The 26029-nt window shown below is 39.1% G+C and overlaps 2 protein-coding genes across 2 annotated transcripts; one reads left to right on the forward strand and one right to left on the reverse strand.

Moving 5' to 3' along the window:
* Positions 1–11803, forward strand: LOC120424438 (uncharacterized). The gene is made up of 4 exons (XM_039588568.2): positions 1–267; positions 5019–5655; positions 11113–11461; positions 11562–11803. The coding sequence occupies exons 1-4, from the start codon at positions 156–158 to the stop codon at positions 11697–11699; spliced, it is 1236 nt and encodes a 411-aa protein (XP_039444502.1). The 5' UTR covers positions 1–155; the 3' UTR covers positions 11700–11803.
* Positions 11550–25306, reverse strand: LOC120424413 (insulin-degrading enzyme). Its single transcript, XM_052707250.1, has 7 exons — positions 25071–25306; positions 23119–25012; positions 15016–15247; positions 14687–14893; positions 14337–14629; positions 14066–14275; positions 11550–12278 (listed from the first exon to the last, which is right to left on the reverse strand). Exons 1-7 carry the CDS (start codon positions 25139–25141, stop codon positions 12030–12032), a joined length of 3156 nt encoding a protein of 1051 aa, XP_052563210.1. The 5' UTR covers positions 25142–25306; the 3' UTR covers positions 11550–12029.
* Positions 25307–26029: the final 723 nt, after the last annotated feature.

Consider the following 26029-nt stretch of genomic DNA (forward strand, 5'->3'; position numbering starts at 1 on the left):
TCTTCATCGTAGGGTAGTTTAGTTCGCGCTCGACGTCGGTTGTGCGCGTCTTCCCCAAAGAAAGTGTTCAAATTTTGAAATTCAAATTGTACCCCATTTTTGGCAAATTATAAAGCATCGTGAAACTAAAACAAACCCCGTTCAGGGTCAAGATCATGGTCAGTGGGAACGTGGTGACCTTTAGGAAGAAAAAGAAGGTGCCGTTGGGCTTTGCTGTGTGGTTCCTTTTGTGTGCAGTCACCTGCGCTTCCGGTGCTGAACCTCAAAGTAAGAACATAATGGATAAAATTCTGCGAAATTTGCGAAACCGGTTCCCAAGAGGGAGGGTGTTTGTGTGTAATTGCACGGTTTAATGCGGCAGAAGTGACTGCTTGAACCCTATTAGGAAGTAATCCAAAGATAAATAATGAAGAAAAACATAAATGAATGAACGGAAGATCTTTAGTCTGAATTTATAGACCCAAGCAAACACAGAATGTCGCGATGCGTTGAGTTATTTGGTATTTTTAGATCAAACAAATCTTGAAAATGAAAGTGGCGTGCGCGGTTCTGGCGTGGCGACGTTCTTTCAATTACCTGTTTGTCACATTAGTAGCATCATTTAAAATTTTGTGCAGCTTTTAAACACTGAGTCGTCTGGCTTACATATTAGCCAATTGAAGAAAATGAATTCCAGCTTTTTAACGTACATCCATGGTCATTTTAACAAAAGTGTTCTTTCAAAAATTGAATTTACTTACTTAGTTTTTTTATCCAACACGGTGTTGATACCTAAAGAAGATATTTTTAAATATATGTAATAGACCAAACTTCAACATTTTAAAAATTAAAAGAAAATATAAGTTGGAGATCTTCTTTGCCGTTCTACGCATAATTGTCCCATTTTGGTATGAGTTTTAAAAAGCAACAATAAAATGACCAAACAATTTTCTTTTGACAGCATCTTAGGTAATGTTAAGTTTAGGAATCAAGAGAAAAAGGGTCATTGAAAAGAACAACGAGTCATTCTCTAAAAATTCGGATTAAAAAAAATGATTTTGTATTTGTTGACTTGCTTGTAAAAAAGCCATTTTGCATCGTGCTGACGTTTTTGCAAACAAATGCAGGCAAACAAACAAATCAGACGAACTGTCAAAAAATGCGAGTTTTTTTGTCATAGTATAGTACCTCCATAAGTTTTTCCAAACAAGGCCCCACACACAAAGAAAAAATACTCTAAATTTAAAAAGATCGTTCGATGGATTAAAAGTTGGAAAGTTTTTGATACTACCACGCATTTCTGGAACAAAATCGTTGTATCGGTAAAAGTTTTTTACTTTTCATATAAGAAAAAACTTTTTATGGCAAGAATAAATAACATTTAACATTACAGTGATGATTTTCGAAAAATGTGATGTATTTTATTTCAATATTTTAATATTAAAACAGTATATTTTCGTTTTTTTGTTGTATTTAACGCTACTGATTATGGATGGTCAACTTCCGCGTCCGAAGACCCCAAGCTGAGCAGGTTACGGATGGACGTTTCGTAGGGCTTCTCGTCATTTTCTTCTTCCGTCGGATCCTTCTCCTCGCCGTTAAAATTAACTTTATCGTACTTGTTCAAAAAGCGGATGCAAATCTGCTTCAACTTCAATCTCGTCTACCTACCCGGGCCACCACCACCGAATACAACCGGTGCAAATACACATCCCGACGGCTTCCTGCAAAAACAAACACAGTCAATCACAAACGCCACCAAACACCCAAGCTTCCTTCTTACCCATTCCGAGCGTGAAACAACTGCAGGTCCTGTAGGAAGCTGGCCTTATCCATTTGAAAACCAACTTTCCCCTAAACACCATCCTCCTTCGAAGGTTTCCGCGTCCAAGTCGTGGTCCATGTCCTGGCTGTGGCCACGCTCGGTGTTGATTGTCGTCGTGGACCACCACTCACTAACCACCGAAATCACCTGCACCTAAACGTTTGTTTACATTTTGGACTTAGGCGTGGACGGTTACACGAGAACGATAAAATGAAGAAATTATACAGTCGGATTAAAAGTTACAACTTTTAAATCAGTAAGCAATGAGATTTTCAAAAACTGTAGCAGTAAAAGTTTTCATTTTCAAAACAAGAAAAAAACTTTTAATGTAGTAAATTTCGACTACCTTTTATTTCAAGAGTAAGTTACTTTTGTCATTACCGTAATATTTTTTTGTGTGCAGAGCTGAAAATGTCAGGGGTCCTGACCGTCCTGACGCGAAAATCGGCGACGCATAGGGGAGAGTGGGGAGACTTGATCCCCTTTTTTTGAATCGCACATAACTCTGTCAATTTCTCACAAAGCTATGAACTTTTTGCATGAATTGAAAGCTTAAACATTCAACTATGTTTGGCTGATAAGGGTATTTCATAAGACAAACTCTTCGAATCATGCCAAGCGTTTTAAAAAAATATTTTAAACCGGCATTTTCAAAATGTTGGGGGTAATTTGATCCCCCTTTCAACATTTTTAAGAAATCTTAAGCAAAATGTTTCTTATTCATCCAAACTGTTAATTTTCTATAAGTTCCAGCAATTTCACATTAAACCTGTGCGTTTATGTTCAAAATATAACAAGTTTAGCATGCAAAATGAGCATGAGCATGAGCATGAGCATGAGCATGAGAGATCACCCATGGTTGCCCCTCCGTTGCTGAATAGAACCGTAATATCCTTTCAGCACTACTGATCATATGCTTCGACGATCTAGTGGTGTTTCCCTTATCAACAGCATGTATGAATGCGCTGAATAGATAAAACACCATGATTGCTAAAGCTAGATCACTTGCGAATAGGTAACAGTCATTGGCCACCAACGGCGCCCGCCATGTCAGTTTGTAGATCTCGATTTTAAGGGACGGGAATGTTAGTTAGCGCAGGTTGCTACTAGGGCAGCTGATTTACTCTGTGCTTACACCCCACGAGCGCCAGGAACCTGAAAATTTGTTAGTAGGATAGGGTGTTTGGTCAGGATTCATCATAGAAGATGATGATGCGACCCAAAATCATAGTGTTTGTTGAAAGGTATTATGATTTATTCTCAAGGCAAGCAATCGGATGCTGCGGATGAGACATTTCCCGTTTATCGGCTGTTAACTTTTAATTGAAATGGTTTAATCTTAGACAGCCGGCTGTGGAAAGATAGAACCAAAATTATTTGTAATTAAATGATGAAGGATTTAACAGTCTGACTTTTAATTGAGATGTTTTTACGATTTTTACATGATTCATGTTTAGTGGGGTACTGATTAACGAAGCGAACGACGAGTTACGATGTTTATCGAGCTGAAATGGTATGATAAGGTTTTGTTGTTATTGCACACCGACGACGAACGCGAAAAAACCCTGCGACCCGACCGAAAGGCATCGCAAATCAGACTGGCTCAATTGTCATCGATGACAACCAGAGCCAGCCGCACCTTTACACACATACACGCACGCGGAAAAAAAACGAAAACACACCGACGACGAACGCGAAAAAACCCTGCGACCCGACGGAAAGGCATCGCAAATCAAACTGAGGAATGGAGAGAAAGAAAATAACATAAAAAATAAAACCTAATCACATAAAACCTACTCACATAAAACCTACTCACATAAAACCAATCACCCCATGCACACAAATAGCAACACAAAAGAGACGAAAATTATCACGAAAAAACAGGACTGCGCGTCCCAAGAAGCACTGCACTTTTTTTCTATAACAAGTTTAGCATGCAAAATATTTAAAAACTTAAAATTTTCTTTTTAAGACCAAAATTGAGCATGTTTACAAAAGCTGGAAACTTTTGAAAAATGGTTCAAACTGCAGTAAGTTATGTACAACTATACTAAAGGAAACTATGTACGAAAACCCAGCCCAATTATTTAATTATGAGGCTGATTCCAGTGACTGTAAAAATGCAGGGATTAAGTCTCCCTAAACGCACCTTTTTAAACAATTGATTGTAAAAATAGTATGACGATAAATTTAACGTCAAATGCGTAAGGGTTTTGGAGTTGATATGTTTATCAAACAATTCATGTATAAAAAATATTTTTTTGAATAATTTTTGTATGTTTTCTATACTTATCAAAACAAAGAAAAAAGATCTCTTGGAAGTTTTTTGCAGCACTTTTTAGAAATATGTGTGTAACTCAATCTAAACATTTTTTAATTTAACATTTTTTTTTTACTCAATGTACCTGGTGTTACAAAAATGATAAATCATATACTTTTAAAGTTATAAAAATGAACAGTGTTTAAATCACGAAAAGCAAACTAAAGCTGAAGAGCCACAGCTGACCACTTATTATGTAAATCAAATGTAATTATTATAAGAAAGATTCAATAAAGTATATTTAATTCAAAAAAAACATTTTTTAATTTTTTTCTTTGTTTTCTACAATGAGTTTTAGTCAATTTCGCACAACTTTCTAGAACAAAGCTAATTGTTTAACCCACATGCTGACGATATACAGGCTTGGGATCAAGTGCCCCCGGGGATCAAGTCTCCCCACTCTCCCCTACACGATTTTTTCAGATCCATTCACTGAACCGCAAAACCGTGACATAAACAAACCCGTTTTTACACAAAAAGTTGGTATTTATGCGTGGAAATGTAATTTTGAATATAAGTTATGGTTGTTTTAAGTGTTTTGCACAGTCTAGAACCATTCAATTGTTTAAAAATAGTCAAAATAGTGTTTAGAGAGGATTTTACGAGTCAGTCATACGACACGAATTGAGTGAGTGTAGCTCATTTTTTCACGTCTCTCATTCTCCAGCAGCCGACTGGCACGAGTCAGGCGGCAGTGGTTGAACGGACACAGTAGGCTTACAGTCAGATGCTAGCAGTGAACTAACATTTTGGTTTGCTTCATGTGTACGCTGGGTTGGAAACATTTTGCAGGCCTGCAAGGCCCAACGAAAACGAAAATCTGTATCTTTTTTTTCTTTGCCAAGGAAGAACGTAAAACGGTTAAATATTTAAACTTTTTATTCCCAACTACAGTTACCAACGTAACCAACGTCGACGATGGCACCCCTGACTCCCCGTACGAAACCCAAACAGCCCAGTGCACAATCACTTCCGGCGAGGTAGAAGCCAGTGCCCAGGCCACCATCAGCAAAACCCTCGTTGGGGTATGCGGCACGGAGGAGATGCTCGCCTCGTTCCGAGTTCTAGAAGCCAAACTTCTCCAAGAACTCCAGAACATCCGAGCGATGATCCGGGATCCAAACTTCAACCCACCACCGGTGCGTCCTTCGGAATATGTCGCCGTGAAGCGGACCACCACCCAGATGGGAACCTCAACCGGAACAAAGCTGACATCCCAAGAGGCACCACCTGCAGTCGGTACGACCAGTACGACAACGGCAAAGCCCGCCGACAACAACGGTGGAGTGTTCTTCCCGGATGATGACGATGGCAAGGATGGCGACGGAGAAGAGGATTCCAACGTGTGGTCACGCAAACCGAACAGGGACATGCTGAAGGAGATGCCCGCCGGAGGTCGTAAGCCGGTGGCGCCACTCGTTCGGGTTGGAACGGACCACGCGGAAGAGAAGCCAACTAGTAGTAGCAACAACAGTCCCGTGCTGGATTTTAAACCCATTGACAAGCATATGGTGCAGACGAGATTTTTAACGTAAGTTTATTTGCCATTAATTTTTATGTTTTCATGAAATTTCATGATTCACCGGTATTTATATGAGAAGTTTAATGTGGAACATTTCTAGCGTTATTTTATTATTTTTTTTAATAGAAGACAATATGAAAGACAATAGCGTATAGGACCTTTTTGTAACTTTGCAGGGTTATTTTTAAAGTGCAATGTTCTACAAAGTAGTAGAGCAGAAAATTACACAAATTTTGACGATGGGGTTTGAAAAAAATACTTTTTACACAACCAACTTTTTCTAAACTTTTTTTTTGCGTAAATAAGCGATAGCTCGTGATGGTTACAAGCAAACCCCTTTTGTTTATACATCGAAATTTGTGAAATTGTCTGGGGACCATCCATAAACCACGTGGACACAAAAGTGTCTACATGGTTTATGGATGGTCCTCTGCTCGACAACTGTAGAACATTGTTACACACAAATAACCTTGGAAAAATCAAGAGAATGATGGAACGAAGTCCGCATAAATAATTTCAAGATTTTTTAGGAAAGGTGTAAATCGAAAACTCGCAATTCGCAATTTTCAGTGTAAGAACGGGCCTTGACCGATCTTATGCACCAGGTTCCCGACGAACACGCACTGCCCTGTTTTTAAAGTACATTTTTTGTTGGTGTACTAGCCGTGCTGTAACACTATGGCTTAAGTTTTATCAGGTAAAAATAATAACACTAAAAAAATCGCTTTATCATTTACATGAATGAACTAAGCCTGAAATCGTTAACATAAAAGAAATCGTTCTCAATCAAACCAGACATAAAAAACTACCCCAAAATCACTTATTATTACCAAGGGAATGGTGGAAAGAGAGGAACCACAAATCCGTATAAATAATTTCAAGATTTTTCAGGTTTAAATCGAAAACGTGATCAAAAATTAAAGTGGATGAATAAGGCTTTTAGATGCTTATTTAATTGTCGGCCACACTGTTTAATCATTTTCTGGCATACATTTAATTTTGCAGTCCAAACCCAGTCATTGAATTGGGAAAATAAAATTCTTTTTCAAATTTTCTTTTCTTGATTCGTGTGCACCTACGTCGAATACCAAGATTGTTTACTTTTTGCTCTTTGGTCTGACAGGCTTGGTCTGACAGATTTTGTCTGACAGCTTTATCATGGATTTTGGTCTGGTCTAGGCGAGGGATAGTACACAGCACCTTCCTGGGAAAAATACAAAAAAAACACGTAATTTTAAACTTCATTTTTTTTTGTTCTAAATGCTAAAATGCCCTTCTGCAATTTGACTGTGAATGAAAATAAACAAAACAATAAATTCGTGTGTTCCCAAGTAACCAAGCAGCACTAAATCATGTCACTGTACAGCACTAACAGCGCTTTAACAGCTGCGAGCAAAAGCTAAACAGTTTTGATATCTGCACGAACAGCGCTTTTGCAGCAGATTTACAACCGAATTTGGACTTTATATTTCTGATTTCCAGCTGGGCCCCTTCCTTTTTTTGTTCCAACCCTGAAAAAAAATTGGAGAGGCAAAAATGTTGTTGTCTCTCTCCCTCTCTCTCTTCTGCTTCTCTCAATTCTATTTTCGGGTTGTTTACTACTTTGCCGACTCAGCTGACAGAATGGGGAAGTTGAATTATTTGCTTGAACTTGCGATGTTGACGATTTGATGCTGGATGTTGATGTGGTCCTGATGATTCCTGTGACTGTGTCCTCACGGCTAAATGAGGAATGGATTTCATAGATTGATTTCAGAGCTATAAAACTGTTTCGTTGTTAAATGTTCGACTTCAATATTGATTTATTTAAGATGTAAACATATATTCCACTTAGCCACTAGAAAGTTTCGGATTATATCAAGGAAAAAAACACTTTTATGGCAGATTTGAATAATTTATTTCACAGCCTCCAGAATATGCATGCAAGAGAGTTGGGGGAGATTCCTTTTGAAGTTCCATTTTGTTGTAATCCAATCGTATTTTTTCACAAATGCAAACTCTGCTTTCCTCTTGGCTTTCCTCCATTTCCGTGAATCGAATCGTCGGCTAGCGCAGGCCTCCGGAATGGTAGAAGTTTTCACCTGGAAGTTGTGTTCATCCTGAAAAAAATGTTTTCTTTAATTAAAATATATCTTAAATTAGTGCAGTTAAGCTTACCAACATGGTGAAACCAGCTAACAATGTCTTCACTCAAAGATATTTCTTCCAAGCTGTCTGAATTTTGCTCCTAGCTCGATTTATTTTGGTTCAACGGATGAAAGAGTAGGAAACATATGAGCAATTCTCTGAGATTTCGGTCATTCGATTTTTTTTTTGTATTTTTTAATCCGGCTGAAACTTTTTTGGTGCCTTCGGTATGCCCAAAGAAGCCATTTTGCATCATTAGTTTGTCCATATAATTTTCCATACAAATTTGGCAGCTGTCCATACAAAAATGATATGAGAAAATTCAAAATTATGTATCTTTTGATGGAATTTTCTGATCGATTTGGTGTCTTCGGCAAAGTTGTAGGTATGGATATGGACTACACTCAAAAAAAATGAAACACGGTTAAAAAATTTTTGGTGATTTTTAATTTCACTTTTGTCACTAAAACTTGATTTGCAAAAAAACACTATTTTTATTTTTTTTTATTTTTTGATATGTTTTAGAGGACATAAAATGCCAACTTTTCAGAAATTTCCAGAATGGGCAAAAAATCTTTGACCGATTTATGATTTTTTGAATCAATACAGATTTTTTCAAAAAATCGAAATATTGGTCGCAAAAATTTTTCAACTTCATTTTTCGATGTAAAATGGAATTTGCAATCAAAAAGTACTTTAGTGATTTTTTGATAAAGTGCACCGTTTTTTAGTTGTAGCCATTTTTAGGCAACTTTTTTGAATATAGTCGCAGTTTTTCATTTTTTTTAAATTGGTGCCCATGTTTGCCCACCTCTGAAAAGAATATTTTTGAAAAGCCGAGAAAATTGTCTATATTTTGCTTTATCGGACTTTGTTGATACGACCCTTAGTTGCTGAGATATAGCCATGCAAAGGTTAAAAAACAGATAAAATGGGTGTTTTCTAAGTCTCACCCAAGCAACCCACCATTTTCTAATGACGATATCTCAACAACAAAAGGTCCGATTTACAATGTTAAAATATGAAACATTCGTGAAATTTTCCGATCTTTTCGAAAAAAATACTTTCAAAAATTTAAAATCAAGACTAACATTTCTGTGGAATCCCGATATTTACCGACGAGAATCCCCAACACCGGTCTTGGCTGTTCGACTGTTGTTTGAGGAGAAAGGACCGTGCGTCGTGTTTACTCACCTCACCTGACAGTTGAGCGCTGTCAAATGCAGAATCCAGCTCTGCGCCAAAGCAATAATATAAAGGGTCAGACTCACCACCACACAATTTCAAATGGGCGTAATATTGAATGTTTGGCCCGTTTGAAATGTTAGTCTTGATTTTAAATTTTTGAAAATATTTTTTTCGAAAAGATCGGAAAATTTCACGAATGTTTCATATTTTAACATTGTAAATCGGACCTATAGTTGCTGAGATATCGAATTTAGAAAATGGTGGGATGTTTGGGTGAGATTTAGAAAACATCAATTCTCCTGTTTTTAAACCTTTGCATGGCAATATCTCAGCAACTGTGGGTCGTATCAACAAAGTCCGAAAAAAGCAAAATATAGAGAATTTTCTCAGCTTCTCAAAAATATTTTTTTCAAAGGTGGGCAAACATGGGCACCAATCTTAAAAAATGAAAAACTGCGACTATTTTCAAAAAAGTTGCCTAAAAATGGCTATAACTTGAAAACGGTGCACTTTATCAAAAATTCACTAAAGTACTTTTTGATTGCAAATTCCATTTTGCGACTAGTATTTCAATTTTTTGAAAAAAATCTGTATTGATTCAAAAAATCATAAATCGGTCAAAGATTTTTTGCCCATTCTGGAAATTTCTGAAAAGTTGGCATTTATGTCCTCTAAAACATATCAAAAAATAAAAAAATAAAAATAGTGTTTTTTTGCAAATCAAGTTTTAGTGACAAAAAGTGAAATTAAAAATCACAAATTTTTTTTTAACCGTGTTTCATTTTTTTTTGAGTGTATTCCATATCCATACCAACAACTTTGCCGAAGACACCAAATCGATAAGAAAATTCCATCAAAAGATACATAATTTTGAATTTTCTCATATCATTTTTGTATGAACAGCTGCCAAATTTGTATGGAAAATTATATGGACAAACTAATGATGCAAAATGGCTTCTTTGGGCATACCTAAGGCACCAAAAAAGTTTCAGCCGGATTAAAAAATACAAAAATTAAAATTAAAGAAAAAAGACCGATTCCGTAGAGAACTGCTCATATTTGGTTTCATGTCATTGTGCTTTCTCTTTCGCTCTTACACGAAAAAACATCGTGTTGCCAGTTTGATGAAATATTGTGTTGCAGTGTTGCCAGTGGCAGCATCAAATGAGCTCTATTTCAGCTTCATTTAGAGCATTCGTTTTAGAGCTGATTTGTATTGAGTTTAGCTGTTTTATGACTAATTTGCTTTTCAATGCTGTTTAGCAGCCAATTTATGATTTCTTTTCGTGCTGGGTGGTTACTTGGGTTGTCAATTAATGTTTTAAGATTCAGATACTGGTTATTTAAAGCTCCGTTAACGTTTTTTGAAGAAAAGGTTAACACTTTGTAAAAATGCCCAATTTTTTTAATTTCAGAATTTTAAAATTTGTAAAAAATAAAAATTAAAAAAAGTTATTCTTGTTTTTTTTTTATGTTGAGTTTCGAATTTATATTTTCTTTAAATGTATCTATTTTAAACTTTGATCTTTTGAAAACAAGCTTCGACCAGATCAAGAGTTTTTTTTAAAGAGCCTATAAGCTATAGTGTTTTATATGTTAATAGGACCTTTTAAAAAAAATCTCTAGATATCGAGATTTGCTCCATCGTCGATGGAGAAATTCTCAATCTACTACACTGAAACCCCAATGGTTTTGACACCAATTATTGTCAAACGAACGGGTTTAGTTTGACAACCTCTTTACACGGAGTTCACAAACACTACCAAACGTTTGTTTTGATAGTGTTCGTAAGCGCCGTGTAAAAAGTGACAGTTCGTCACTTTTTAGTTTGACTTTGACCAACCAACGCTTCATTTCGCTAGGAGCGGTGATTTTAGCGAATTGCAGACTGGATTTCGCCATGTGATGTACCTACAGGTTGAAATTACTAAGTGGGACAATTATGCTTAGAATTTCAACGATGGCACAAAAAGACTCCCCCCTTCCTTCTTTGTAAATTGTTGCTTGTTTTCGAATGGTGGTATTCCATTATGGGAAAAGTATGAAAATCTAAAGATCCATTTCACACTCGACGTGCCTTCCGAGCTACGTTGCTATATATTTTTTCATATCTTTTTTTAAAATACTTTTTTTTTATTTTTTATACACCAGCGGTGGCCTGCGCGACTACGAGGTGTACCGTTTCAACAACACTGTCGTTTCCAGCGGCGACGCCAAGGTGTTCAAGTACTTCTGGAAGATCGAGCACTTTACCCAGCGGCTCCAATCGAACCTGACCACGCTGACCAGTCCGGTGTTTGTGATATCTGGTCTCAATTTGCGGCTCAAAGCCACGCTGAACCACGACGGCAAGGACAACATCTACCTGCAGGTCGAGCAGCTATCGTCGATGGACGACGAACTGCGCAAAAAGCCCAACGTGATCCTGCAGGAAGGAACGCTGTACGGAGCGGTGGAAACGAAAAAGTTTCTGCGACACAAGATCATCCTGCTGAATCAGGTTGGTTAGGGCAGTTTCGGAACATTCGGAACGCTGATAGCTTTTTTGCGGTTAGCTGATAGTGTTTATTCTTATTACTTTTTTTCTCTTCATTTCACAGGGAGTACCATTCAGTGACCTCAATTCGCACGAGTTTTGGAACACAAATACGGGGTTCACAATCCCGTACCGGGCCTTGCTGACCAACTCTTACTTGAAACAGGACAAAATACTCGTCGAGGTCGTCATCTATCTGTGAACCCAATCCTTCGGCTAAGCTACTTTCCATGATATTTAAATTTTGGTGCAATTTTGTATTTTATGGCTTAACAATAAATCTGAAACTCTCTGAGTGAACTCGCACGTTAAGTACTTTAAACTCTGATTATATAGTTGGGTTTATTACTGACAGCTGCTTGCCTGGGTTTTTTTTATACTTCAAACAAATTATACAACAAAAATATCTACAAAAAAGATAACAAAATTCATCTATAAATGGTGCAAAAAGGGCTAGCACCAAAAACTGAAGAGTCTAAACGGATATGATTAACCTAAAACAACTCCAAAAAGAAACAAACAAAAAACAAATCTACAACTTACACTTACTGCCCTTTGGTTTGATGTCGATGTATGGCTGCACCATCGGGTAGAGGGCGCGCGTCGATTTGAAGCTGGCCAGATCGCACACCTTGACAAAGTCCTTCGCGTCGGCGGTTTCGTTGGTGGAGCGCTCGGTCGCCTCGGGTGGGGCGTCCCGGTGGCCGGCTCCGCCCTCCGCCGTTGACACCACGTGGATCGAGAGGGAACGGCGGGAGGGTGCTCCCAAGATGATGTAGTCCTGAGATAGACAATGTTTACCATGAGATTCTGTTCTTTCAAGCTTAACAATAAATCTGCAGAAATTAGCTGTAAAATTTCCCTATCAATTGGCGCACTTTACGCACGACTTCGACTTGTGTTGCTAGGCGTTGTGTTGTTCCAAAAAATCTTTAATGTCTCACGTTTAGCTTTCTTTGCTGAGAAAATTCCTTCTCAATCTCACAGAATTTAGGAATTTCAGAATTTTAGAATTTTAGAATTTTAGAATTTTAGAATTTTAGAATTTCAGAATTTCAGAATTTTAGAATTTATTGAATTTTAGAATTTTAAAATTTTAGAATTTTAGAATTTTAGAATTTTAAAATTTTAGAATTTTAGAATTTTAGAATTTTAGAATTTTAGAATTTTAGAATTTTAGAATTTCAGAATTTTAGAATTATAGAATTATAGAATTTTAGAATTTTAGAATTTTAGAATTTTAGAATTTTAGAATTTTAGAATTTAGAATTTTAGAATTTTAGAATTTTAGAATTTTAGAATTTTAGAATTTTAGAATTTTAGAATTTTAGAATTTTAGAATTTTAGAATTTTAGAATTTTAGAATTTTAGAATTTTAGAATTTTAGAATTTTAGAATTTTAGAATTTTAGAATTTTAGAATTTTAGAATTTTAGAATTTTAGAATTTTAGAATTTTAGAATTTTAGAATTTTAGAATTTTAGAATTTTAGAATTTTAGAATTTTAGAATTTTAGAATTTTAGAATTTTAGAATTTTAGAATTTTAGAATTTTAGAATTTTAGAATTTTAGAATTTTAGAATTTTAGAATTTTAGAATTTTAGAATTTTAGAATTTTAGAATTTTAGAATTTTAGAATTTTAGAATTTTAGAATTTTAGAATTTTAGAATTTTAGAATTTTAGAATTTTAGAATTTTAGAATTTTAGAATTTTAGAATTTTAGAATTTTAGAATTTTAGAATTTTAGAATTTTAGAATTTTAGAATTTTAGAATTTTAGAATTTTAGAATTTTAGAATTTTAGAATTTTAGAATTTTAGAATTTTAGAATTTTAGAATTTTAGAATTTTAGAATTTTAGAATTTTAGAATTTTAGAATTTTAGAATTTTAGAATTTTAGAATTTTAGAATTTTAGAATTTTAGAATTTTAGAATTTTAGAATTTATTGAATTTTAGAATTTTAGAATTTTAGAATTTCAGAATTTCAGAATTTTAGAATTTTAGAATTTTAGAATTTTAGAATTTTAGAATTTTAGAATTTTAGAATTTTAGAATTTTAGAATTTTAGAATTTTAGAATTTTAGAATTTTAGAATTTTAGAATTTTAGAATTTTAAAATTTTAGGATTTTAAATTTAGGATTTTTCATTTTGGAATATTAAAAAATATGTTTTTTTTTTTGCTTAATCAACTTTGAAAGTTATATTTAAATATATTTGAATTTCTGGAACTTTGAATTTTGAATTTAGAGCTTTAATTTTTGAATATTTTGATCTTTTAATTTTTTTCCAAAAATGTTTAAATTAAGTGTTTGATCATTGTGGTAGATGCTTTGGTGGATTTTTGACGGTTCAATGCTAATGAATTAATACAATAAAATCTACCACGGAACTACCGAAATCTGTTTAACAATACGGCTCTGATATTTTGGCGCAGAAATCATCAGATGATAGTTTTTGTTCTATCACTCATTTGCAACACTGCTCAAGATATTTCGGAACATTACCGGAAACCTGGACCATATTTTTTTTCTATCGTCATCAGTAGTATAACCAAAATACAGACTCACCTTATAGTACTCGATGATCTGCTGCTTGGTCAGTGTCTGCAAAAACGCGACCTCCACCTGGGCCCGATTGAAGTGGTACTGCTGCAGAGAAATCTCGGTCAAAAATTTGCCAAACTGCGTCGACAGCCGCTTGGGCTTTTCCAGCTTTTGCGCCGCCAGCGCTTCCTTGTGGCGCTTGAACTCCTCCTCGCTCATGTTTTCCAGTTGTTCCTTAAATAAGTAAGGGTATTGATATTAAAGTTGTTTTAAGTGATTAATAAAAGTAGCTCACAATCATTCCATTCAAAAAGTGCTCGATCCTCTCCTCGACGTACGCCGGATGTTTCGCAGACTGTACGATCACCCGAATGCCCTGGACGCCGTTTGACTTGCGCGACCCGCAAAACACAATGTACCCGAGCTGCTCCTTGGTGCGCAACTGATTGTAGCACGGTTCGCTCAAGATCTGCGTAACCAAGTCGACAAAAACGTTGGACTGATCGTCCTGCATGCCACACTGCAGGTACAGCTCGGCGCACGAACTCTTGTGGTAGTCGTTGTTCGTTTCGAAGAGACAATTCTCACCTGAAAGATTGATTTTGTTATTGTTGTGAGAACGCTTAGAAAGAAGACTCTGCTCACCATTGTTCAGCTTGTACTCTCGCTTCAGCATCAGCTGGCGCGCCAACAGCGGAACCACGCTGGCGTCCGTGTTCTTCAGCTTGTCTTCGACCTTGCCGGAGATTTCCAGCGCGTTTTCTTTGTTCACGTTGCCGTAGATGAAGCACTCGACGTGCATTCGAGAAAGCAGCTCGTCGATGAACGATCGCAGGCGATCCACGGAGAGTACTGGAAACAAAAGGAATACATTTTAAGTGTCGCCATCTAGTTTGTCAACCAAGCAACAAAATCTGCTACAACTGCAGCACAACAGTGCACTCTGGTGTTCGGTTTCAAAAAAGCCTACTTACAATCGGCCGCGTCAATCAGCTCCTGCTTGGACCAGGCCTGCTCGGTCAACAGCAGCGCCAGATAGTAAACCGCGTGCTGGTAGGGCTGCTCGGCGTTGTAGTTCTTCAGATTGCGCACGTACTGCTCCTTCAGGATGTCGAACCGCTTCTCGTCGATCTTAAAGTTGTACAAATTGTCCAGCACCTTCTCGAGCAGAATGTGCTGCTTGTGGCTGTAGCCGCCAATTGAAACCTGCAAAGAAGTCCCAAAACACTGATTATGCAAATCGACGATGATTGATCCTAATATTTAAATAGGTAATCTGAATATTACGGTCGTTTTCTTGTTATTACGATGTTCGCTATTTAAAAAAAATTAAAACAGTCCAAATTTTGAAAATAGGAAGTTTTTTAATTTACATTTAAATGAAAAAAAAAAAATGAAGGCGTTATCAACTGAGAACAAAAAAATATTATTTTCTACGCAAATCTTTATTTATTGTTTGGCTCATTTGAAAAAAAGGCAGTGAATGACTTCGAAAGTTAAAGCTGCCTCCAATTCTTGTGATCAATCGATTTTTTTCTGACATTTGACTGTGCTCGTATTTAGTTTTCACTGCGTCCATCTGACTTTGATACTCTGCTCTCGCTTACACACATCCGAACGAATGATGCAAACGCAATGCAAAGTCAATCGCACAGTCATTTAACTCACACCAACTCTTTCATTTGCGCCAAGCTCGTTCGGTGAAATTCTACCGAAATTCCTATCATGCCCATGACAGCGTTCAAATGATTGCTGTCACCACACTTAAGGAGCCATTATACTATCGCAAACAAACAAACAAACTCGCAAACTTGTTTGCGGCGAACTCGCAAACAAGGCAAGATGTATGCAGGCTGACGTTTGTACAAACAAAGCAGGCAAACTGGCAAACGTCGTCGGGCAAACTGTCAAAAAAGTCAAAGTAGTTATGTCACAGACATAACCGGAATGGCGTAGACTACGTAAAGTTTTGAGATGTGGACATAGAGTTTTCCATATAGAGATGGACCCCCCAACAAGCCAGAACTTACACACTCCAGTCAACTCAATCGGACCGCAATTGCCATGTAACCTTCCTTTGAATGTGTTGCTAAATCTTTGACTAAAAAGCCTTATTTAAACAATAAAACATCGAATGGAGGAGAGAAGAACGAAAAACGATTTTTTCGCGAACCGAATGAACGTTTGGAAGCATAATGTGGGGGAGAGAGAGGGCACAGAGTAAGACAGAGTTCCCACTGCCTCTTGATTTTTGGTTCAACTTGGTGGTACATCGCGGGTACATCGCACGCCTGCTACCAGCAAACCTTATGGGGCCAAAAAATTAAATGACATTTCTTCTGACTGGTCACTCTGGGTTACTCTGTGGAGAGGGGTTGGGGGGGGGGGGGGGGGAGCAGCCTCAGAAAGCTGTGCAATCCGTCACCCCCGAAGACTAGTTCCTGAAAGGCATTTCACCGACTCATCACGGGTGGGACGAGAGACGGGGAGGGATGCAACTCCGAAGAGCTAGGAAGTCTTCACCCCCTACCACGAAAGATCCAAACGGTCCGGCCATCGAGAGGCAACTGGCTGACGGTGACGACGAGAAGGCGATGCGCGCTTCTTTTGCAGTTCTGGTCCCTCTCTCTCCTGCTGCTGCTGGTTGTGTGATTTTCCCCTCAAAATAGGTAGGGGAAATATACCCATTTTAATCACTCTAAGCCGTTCGACCAATTCTCATCACTTTTGCCGTTTTCCGCTATTAAATCAACATTTTCAGATGTAACAACAATGGGGAGTTGCTTGCTCACATTTATTTGAGCTATTTATTACTTTGGAACAGTCAAAAACACTTTATGAAAGCTGTAATTCATGATCAAAGTGCTGATAGGCCGATAATAGAAATAGGCTGAGAAATGGTATATTTCCCCTACTTGACCTTCTCGTCCGTGAGTGGGAAGCGCTAATTTTGCTTGCAAAATCTCTGCATTTTGAAAAACCGGTTCCGTGGCTTAATGGTTACGGCTTCTGCCTCACAAGCTGAAGGTTCAGGGATCAAATCCCGGTCGGTACCTTTGAAATTTGGAATCAGGAATTTGAACTTTGAATATGAACAAAAACGAAAATGAATCCAGGTGGGATTCGAACTGTGTCGAGCGAGTTGAAAGAACGTACGCGCTCAGTTTTCTTAAACTTTAATGTGATTTTTATCCGTGTCAAAAGTTTCCCAAGTGAAAGAAATTTGATGCTAGCGAAAGATTATCGCGAATACTTTCTGCTAGTGAAGTTGGATTTTCGATGAGTGGAGAATTTGTGAAGTTATTCTTGAGGAAAAATCCTGAAAATCGAAGCTAAGTCAAAATAGTTTATTCACTTGTGTACACGCGACCTACGGGTCGAGGCACACCGCGAGATGTCGTTGGCTGTGCCATGTACTGTGTGTAGCAAAGCTATCAAGGAAGAACAAGAAAAAGTGATGTGTTTTGGATCTTGCGGCAAAATAACGCACTTGAATTGCTGTGGAGAAGTGGATAAACACGGTTTCAAGGCCATTTCAACAAACATTGGAATAAAATATTTGTGCCACGGTTGCCGCAAGACCCAAACGAGCTACAACTGTGTGCTTGAAAAATGCAATGAAATTATGAAAAACATGGAAAAAATAAAAAACGATATCGATGAAAAATTGCAAAAAATGGAAGAAAACATAGCTGAAAAAATTAAAAGTGACATGTCTAACATGTTTGCAAAAATGTGTGAAGATCAAAACAAATCAGAGGAAAAAAGGATGGAAGCTTTTAAAAATCAAATCAATCAATGGTCTGAAGAAAAAAAAGGAAAAACAGTGGATGCTGCAAGTGGTCGCATTCTGCGATCTCAAACAAAAAATGGCAAGAATGCAGATAGTGAGCAAAGTGATCAGTTAGCCGCAAAGAATAAACCGCTGTTCACAACGGTTGTGAAAAATGGAGAAAAAACCATCAATGAAACGCCAAAAAAGAAAACCGATAGTGTAATCATTGTGAAACCGAAAGCTGATCAAACCACTCGTGAAACAAAACAAGAATTGCGTAGCCAGATCGATAGAACAACCAACAATATCAGTTTAGTGCGAGAAGGAAACGGTGGATCGGTGATTTTGGGTGTTAAGCAAGCTGATCAAGTTGAGTCAGTGATTAAATCAGTGCAGGAAAAATTCGGTGAAAAGTACGAAGTGTCAGTTCCCAAACCCAAGAAACCGCGATTGAAAATCGTTGGCGTAGAAGATGAATTAAGTGAAAGTGAATTAAAGGAGAGTTTGGTCGACCAGAACGAGTTGTTAGAAGAGATGGAGCTGAAACTGATCACTAAATACCAGAGGGAAAATGCAGCTGGGTACATTTCGTACACTTATGTGTTAGAAGTGGATGCAACTTCACATGAGATCATGCTAGAAGCCGAACGAGTGAACTTAGGCTGGGAACGTTGCAGAGTGATAGAGTGTTTCGGAATAATTCGTTGCTTCAAATGTTGTAACTATGGACACAAAAGTACAGAGTGCAAAGGAAATGAGGTGTGTGCTAAGTGTACTGGACAACATAGAACAGCAGAGTGTACATCTGAGCGGGCGAAGTGCATAAACTGTGAACGGATGAACAAGTCTCGGAAGCTGAACTTAAGCATTGACCACTTTGCGTTCAGTCATGAATGTGCCATTTACAAAAGACTAGTCGCGAGAAAACGTCAGCAAATTGAACACGATCAATAGCAACCAGTTCCATCAGGGAGATATCCAGTGATTTGCCTTAATTGTGGTGGTTTGTCAGCAAATTTTGTAGAAGTGAAGTTGTTGATCGAATCTGTGAAACCAAAGCTGGCCTTAATTACCGAAACACACGTGATACGAGAAATGGAAAGTGATCAGTTCAATATTAGAGGTTACACGCAGTTAAACTGCTACTCGTCCTCGCGGCACACCGGGGGAGTGTTAATCTATGTCCATTCGAGTGTTGGTTACAGTAGCTTGATAAATAGTCAAAAGGGGAAAAACTGGCTTCTCGCTATTGAAGTTCGCAAGGGAATGAAACCCGGACGCTTTGGTGTGGTGTACCATTCACCCAGTGAAAGTGATTCAGTGTTCCTAAACATCTTAGAAGATGAGTGGCTTGAAGAGTTCTTGGATCTGTCGAAGCAAAATATTTTAGCAGGAGATTTTAACATGGATTGGTCAAATGCAACAGATTCACAAAACTTGAAGCTAGTAACTGAAGCTGTGGGACTTAAGCAACATGTGAATCAGTACACCAGAATAGCTCGCTCTAGTCAAACGATGATAGATTTAGTTTTCTCGAACTGTGATATCAATGTTTGTGTTGTCAATGATTTTAAAATATCTGACCATGAGACTCTTTGTTTGTCCTTTCCGAACGAGACCGATGCATGTGAAGAAACGGTAGTGAAGATAAAATGTTGGAAGAATTATTCACGGGGTGCTTTATTGAGCTTGCTGAGAGGAAAAATGGCAGCTGTAAGATCTGCTGAAAATATCCACGAGCAAGCAAACTGTCTGGTTCAGGTGATTCGCCAGTGCGTCGGAATGTTGGTAGTTGTAAAGTTTGTGAAAACGAGAAAATCGAACAAGTGGTACACAGTTGAGTTAATGGAAATGAAAAGAAGGCGTGATAAACGATACCAACATTACCTCGAAGGGAAGTGTGAATGGACTTCTTATAAAGTGATCCGCAATGAATACTCCTGTGCCCTCAGACGAGAGAAGAAAGTGTTCATACAGCGCTCGATAGAACAGAACAAAAACAACACCAAAGAACTTTGGAGAATTTTGAAACGATTGATAAAACCGGAACAAGCACCATCAAACTGTGTGAACTTTGATGGTACAGATATCCGAGAAGAAAGTCAAATAGCGGACAAGTTCAACTCGTACTTTGTGGATAGCATTGAAGAAATAAGTAGTTCAATTGAGGATGTTGCAGAACCAAGTGCGTTGAATGGCTCATTCACAGAAGCAGAGTTGAAATGTTTCTCAACAATAACTTTGGAAAAATTGCGCTCCGTTGTGTTGTCTTTGGAAACCAAGTCAGGTTCGGACGAAATCAGTTCACGTGTGTTAAAAGATTCGTTTGATGTTGTGGGAGAGTTTCTGCTCGAAGTGATAAACTCGTCCTTGGCCTCGGGTGTAATGCCGGGTTCATGGAAGGAATCAGTTATTGTGCCAATAGAAAAGGTTCCAGGAACGACCAAATCAACTGAATTTAGACCAATAAACATGCTCCCTATTTATGAAAAAACTTTGGAACTGATTGTGAAAGAACAGTTGTTGAACTATATCACGAGTAACAATTTGTTAGTGCCAGAACAATCGGGGTATAGAAGGAACCATTCGTGTGAAACTGCGTTGAACCTCATTTTAGCTAAATGGAAAGACGAATTAGAAAAGAAATCTAAAGTTATCGCAGTGTTTCTCGACCTAAAACGTGCGTTTGAAACAATATCTCGGGAAAAGCTCATAAAAGTCCTCGCCAAGTACGGTTTGAAGGAAAAAACACTTGAATGGTTCTCGTCGTACCTGGAAACTAGAAGCCAAAAAACGAAATTCAACTCTGTGATATCTAGTCCGCTAGAAACCAAGTTTGGTGTCCCACAAGGCAGTGTACTTGGCCCAATCCTGTTCATTCTGTACATCAATGACCTGAAAAGAGTGCTCAAATACTGTGATATAAACCTTTTTGCTGACGATACTGTGATATTTATTTCTTCCGACAATGCTTTTGCTGCTATTCAAAAACTCAACTGTGATCTGTGTAATCTGTCCAACTGGCTTAAACATAAGAAACTAAAACTAAACGTCTCGAAAACAAAGTGCATGATAATAGCCAACAAAGCAGTGAATGATCATTGGAATGATGTGAACATTTCTGGAGAAGTTGTAGAACGAGTCACGGAAATCAAATACCTTGGCGTGTTGATAGATGATAAACTGAGTTTTAAGCAGCATATTGACCACATAGTGAAGAAAATAGCGAAGAAGTTTGGTGTTTTGTGTAGATTGTCGAAGGAATTGTCACAGTGGAGCTTAATATTTTTGTACAAAGCGTTGATATCTCCCCATTTCGATTTTTGTCCCTCAATTGTGTATCTGGCAAATGAACAACAAATGAATAGACTGCAAAAACTACAAAACAAAGTGATGAGATTGATTCTCAAATGCAACAGAAGGACACCTAGGCGAGTTATGCTGGAAACACTGCAGTGGCTATCAGTGAGACAAAGAGTAACGTTTTTGACATTAATGTTGGTGCACAAAATTGCAAAAGGCCAAGCTCCAGAGTATTTGAATGAAAGGATAAAAAGGGGACGAGACATACATTCACATAGAACTCGGTTTGCAGATGAAATAAGAACTGCTTCGTTCTTACTTGCATCTTCGCAGAACTCTTTATATTATAAGGGCATAAAATTATACAACAATTTGCCAAGTGAAGTAAAAAATGAGGACAATTTTAATGTGTTTAAACGGCATTGTTTGTGTTTCGTTAAGAATAATGTTAATTTGTGAAGTTCACGTGTGTTAAATCCCTAGAGGGTTGCTGTGAAGGAGGCACGTTATGACAGTCGGCATCCGTATAACGGCACACGTCTCTTTGGGTACACGAGAACAAACGTCTCTGGGCCGCGTATGTGAAGTGTTATGTGTATGTCAATGAACTTTTTGTTCCAGATGATGATGAGTGAATCATTGCACGTGTGTTAAATCCCTAGAGGGTTGCTGTGAAGGAGGCACGTTATGACAGTCGGCATCCGTATAACGGTACACGTCTCTTTGGGTACACGAGAACAAACGTCTCTGGGCCTCATATGACAAATTTAACAAAAGCAACGCGACTCTGGGCGCGGTAAAACCCTTGAATGGACTCATATGTGTGTGAGATGGGGCGGGGGGGAAATAATCTCAATACCCAGATGGTCCCTGTTCAATGCAATGTTAAAGAAATAAAGGTTTTTTGATGGACGCGCATGGTTTAAAACAAGAGAATAAATACATAAATAATGAATCAAAAACACAGTTAAATTACAAAAATATCTAACAAGATAAATAAACTTCATGTAATCCCATGGGCGGGGGTTAGTGGAGGGCCATCTAACTCACACCTTAGGATTAGTGGTCTGGGTGTCGGCCAGCAGTGGTAAACAGTCGGCCGTCAGAAGGTTTACACTCCAGCAGTGAATTGATTCGTAATGTTGAAACATGTTATCTTCTCATATTAAATACGCGCTGATCCCTGATTTGCCTGAGGGGATTGGAAGTCTAAATATAGATCGAGTTTCCTTCAGATGCTTGCTTCTATGTTCAGGCGGGGCCGAACAATGCCCAGCGACCTCGGAATTGGACCGCAACAAGCTCTGTCATTCTGAAATGGGTCGTTGGAAGCAGCGCGAGGGCTATCACCACCTAATACCCGGGACTGAGATAAGTTGTATCAAAAAAAAAAAAAAAAAAAAAAAAAAAAAAAAAAAAAAAAAAAAAAATATAAAAAAATAGAAATTTAAAATTTATATATTTTTTAATTTTTGGAATCTTCAAATCAAAAATCAAATTATTCGCTCTACAGCATTGCCTTGGCGTTCTCGATTGCGAGATTCCTACTCGAAACAAGGTGTCCGAAGGCTTGATTGTTGAGGCAATTGCAAACCTCTTTTTACACCTTAGCTTCCAACTACCCCGGGATTCGAACTGACGACCTTTGGATTGTTAGTCCAACTGCCTACCAGCGAATCCACCGAGGCAGGACCCAGGGAGACGACTCCTACACCTGGACTGAGCTAACGACCTAACCTTTTTTTTAGGTTAGACCGGGGCCAACATTTACTTCCCCGTCCGACGGAAGGCGTGATCAGACAAATCTCGTCTCGAAAAATGCCACCGGGACCGTCTGGAATCGAACCCAGGCCGACTGGGTGAGAGGCAATCACGCTTACCCCTACACCACGGCCCCGGATTTTGGAATCTTGCATTTTCCAATTTTTTAAATTTTAGGCTTTTAGTTTTAAAAACTATAAATTGGAAATAAATCAAACTGTCCAAAAAAACTACTTACACTTATTCCATACGTTGTATTCGAAACCACCAGTCGCAACCCTGCCAAATCGGCCGCGTACAGATACTCGTTCAGGTGATCCTTGAACAGCTGCACGAACAGATGCGTCAGGTTGCAGTTCAGCGGATCGGAGTACACGATCGGCGAGCAAAAGTCCAGATTCATCAACGTTTTGGGCTTCAAAAACTCGACGTCCTGCTTGAACCAAACACGGATCATCGGCGTATTGTGGATGATTACGGGCGTGCTCTGGATGTCCGCATCCACCGGAACCAGCTCGAAGTCCGTCGGGATGAAGGGGTTGCGCTCGGGCAGGTGCAGATTAGCGTTAAGATCCGGTTTGGCCCACTCTTCGAGCACGTTCTTCGGAATGGCCTCGCTCGAGTACTTGGTGCCGTACCATTCCTCTTCCTGATTTGTGACGCTTTCACACTTTTGACCTACGACGGTGATGCGCGCGTTCTGTGGGAAGAACTTGTTCCACAACTCCTCGATCAGCTCCGGACGCCACTCGGAAATGAGATACGGTGCGGCGAGGACCTCCTCCAGCGGATAGCTCTGCATGGAGTGGACCACGTTGGAAACCAAGGAGAGTGGATTCTCTTTGTCTTTGAAGCGGAACTGCATCTCACACAGGTCGCAGTACTCTTCAAAGATCCACTTTTGGGGACCTTCCGTCTTGAGCATGTGAATGTACTGGAAAATGATCTTTACGATGTCGTCGACGTGGTCGAATCCGTCCTGAGTCAGGTCTACCATCACTTCGAAGAATCCAAACCCGCGTCCGATTGTGCTGTAGCCGCCGACCAGGTTGTTGCACCAACCTTTCGCCTTCAGCTCCGACAGAATACTTCCGGCTCCTTCGTGGCCAATCAGATGACTGACGTAGTGCTCCGGTCCGGCCTTGTAGTACCGTTCCAGATCCTCCGTTTGGAAGGTGATTGTCAGCGAGCGCGTGTCCTTGACCGGAACCACCGTCGTCTTCGTGGCCAAATGCTCCTCCTTAAAGGGAAGGTCCTTCCAGCAAGGGGACGTCACGTTCTTGTTCTCAATATCCGAAAACATCGACACCACCATCGACTCCAGCTCGTCCAGAGATTCCTTCCCGAATACCGCCAAACTCATGATATTCGCCGAGTACCACTTCGAGTGGAACTTCATCAGCTCTTCCCGGATGTTAATCTTGCTCAGCTTTGGATCCTCCAGCAGCGTCTTCTTGCTACCCGTTCCAAACTTATTGTACGGATGTTTCGGATCGCACAACGACTTGTTGACCTGCCGTATCCGCCAAACGTCCATCGAGAGATTCTTCTCATGCTCCGAATGTACCGCATTAATCTCCCTCTCCGTGGCCGACTCCGTAAACAACGGCGCAATGAAAAACTGCGAAAACCGGTCCAACGCCTCCTGCAGCTTCTCCGGAACCACATCGAAGTAATACTTGGTCGTGTCGGCATAAGTGGCGGCATTCGAGCTACCTCCGTTCTCGGACAAAAATGCCATATAATCGTTTTCGTTAATGTACTTTTTCGTTCCAAGAAACAGCATGTGCTCGCAAAAGTGCGCCAACCCCGGAATCTCATCCGGATCGCTCAAGTGGCCAACCTCAACCGCCAACGCAGCCGCAGACTTGTCCGTGGTCGGATCCGAAATCAGCAGCACCTTCAACCCGTTGCTCAACCTCAACCCCCGATAGAGGCGATTGTCCTGTTGGGATTTTACGATGTCATCGAACCGTGTCAGCTTGTCCGCCCCAACCGTGACCGGAGCCGTCGTGGCAATCTTCGGCAGCGAGGCAGCGTTCATCGTGGCGGAACTTCCGGACTTGTTACTCGCTCTACCAGCGGCACTACTATGAACGAATCTGTTCGACAGACGGACGGTGATCAAACTCCTTAAATTGAATAAATTTAGTCAATTGGGATTAATTTATTAAAAGAAATTGTCGTCACCTTGATGCGCGTAGTGAATTTCTTCCCTCAAGCACGGTCCATGAGACGCGATGGAGCAGTTGTTGATACATGAAACGGAACTAGACGAACCGAAGCAAAACTTGCAGTAATGGAAACAAACTAAAAAAAAGTTGATTTTAAGATTGTTCAAAGCTTTGATTTAGGGGAAAATTTCTAGTAAAAGTTTAGGCAATCAATCGAATCCACCAGCAGCAGCAGGATGGAAAAAAAAGTTATGATTATGTGTCAAAACACGCGACGTCGCTGTCAGCGTGACATTTTAACTGTTTGTTATTATTGACGCAGTGTTGCCAGTACTTCAAGCTCGAGCGGTCGACATTCGCTAATAAGAGCTATATGTCGGTTGGATGTTGGACTGACACTGGCTCGGATTCAGCAAAACAAAATTAAAGCAAAACAATCGATAATCCCGGACCCGCTGGGTAGTGGTAACCCTGACTGAAAAGTCCGTCGGACGTCCGTCGTTTGTCGTCCGTGCAATTGTACGACGTCACACGACAATGTCGTGCGACATTCGCACGAATGTCATACGTTTTTGCACCAAAATGTCGTATTTGTCGTGCGATCGATCATCGAAATTGTTCGACATTGTCGTACGACATTCAACCGACGTCGCACGGTTTTGTTATTTAGGTTGTCGTGCGTTTGTCGTGTGCTTTTATCAGGTTTTAGGTTATGTTGAAGTTAAAAAATAGATATTTGTTTATTTTTAATTTGTTTTATTTTTAATGTAATTTGCACTTTTCCCCGGAGTAAAAAATCAATTAATTCATTATACTTGTTGTGTCGCGGATCTTCACGTACATCTTGGTGTCGTCTTCCGGTTGGTCTTCCAGTTCTCCTCGTTGCTCGGCAGGAATTCGTCAGTCATCTTCTCGAGCGCCGTTGCGAGTCGCTTCTTCCGATGCAGGCGGGGCAGCATCTTGGTCAAGATGGAC

This window comes from Culex pipiens, chromosome 2 (genome assembly GCF_016801865.2).
Source record: "Culex pipiens pallens isolate TS chromosome 2, TS_CPP_V2, whole genome shotgun sequence".
NCBI lineage: Eukaryota > Metazoa > Arthropoda > Insecta > Diptera > Culicidae > Culex > Culex pipiens.

Bases quoted from the DNA above. Each gene is read 5' to 3' on its own strand.
- LOC120424438 (XM_039588568.2), top strand. From the start codon at position 156: ATGGTCAGTGGGAACGTGGTGACCTTTAGGAAGAAAAAGAAGGTGCCG. The intron at 5,656-11,112 runs GTAAGTTTATTT...TTTATACACCAG, and splicing joins GTGCAGACGAGATTTTTAAC to CGGTGGCCTGCGCGACTACG. The intron at 11,462-11,561 runs GTTGGTTAGGGC...TTCATTTCACAG, and splicing joins AGATCATCCTGCTGAATCAG to GGAGTACCATTCAGTGACCT.
- LOC120424413 (XM_052707250.1), bottom strand. From the start codon at position 25,141: ATGTATCAACAACTGCTCCATCGCGTCTCATGGACCGTGCTTGAGGGA. The intron at 15,248-23,118 runs GTAAGTAGTTTT...ACTTCTTTGCAG, and splicing joins ATACAACGTATGGAATAAGT to GTTTCAATTGGCGGCTACAG. The intron at 14,276-14,336 runs GTGAGCTACTTT...TACTTATTTAAG, and splicing joins ACTTTTTGAATGGAATGATT to GAACAACTGGAAAACATGAG.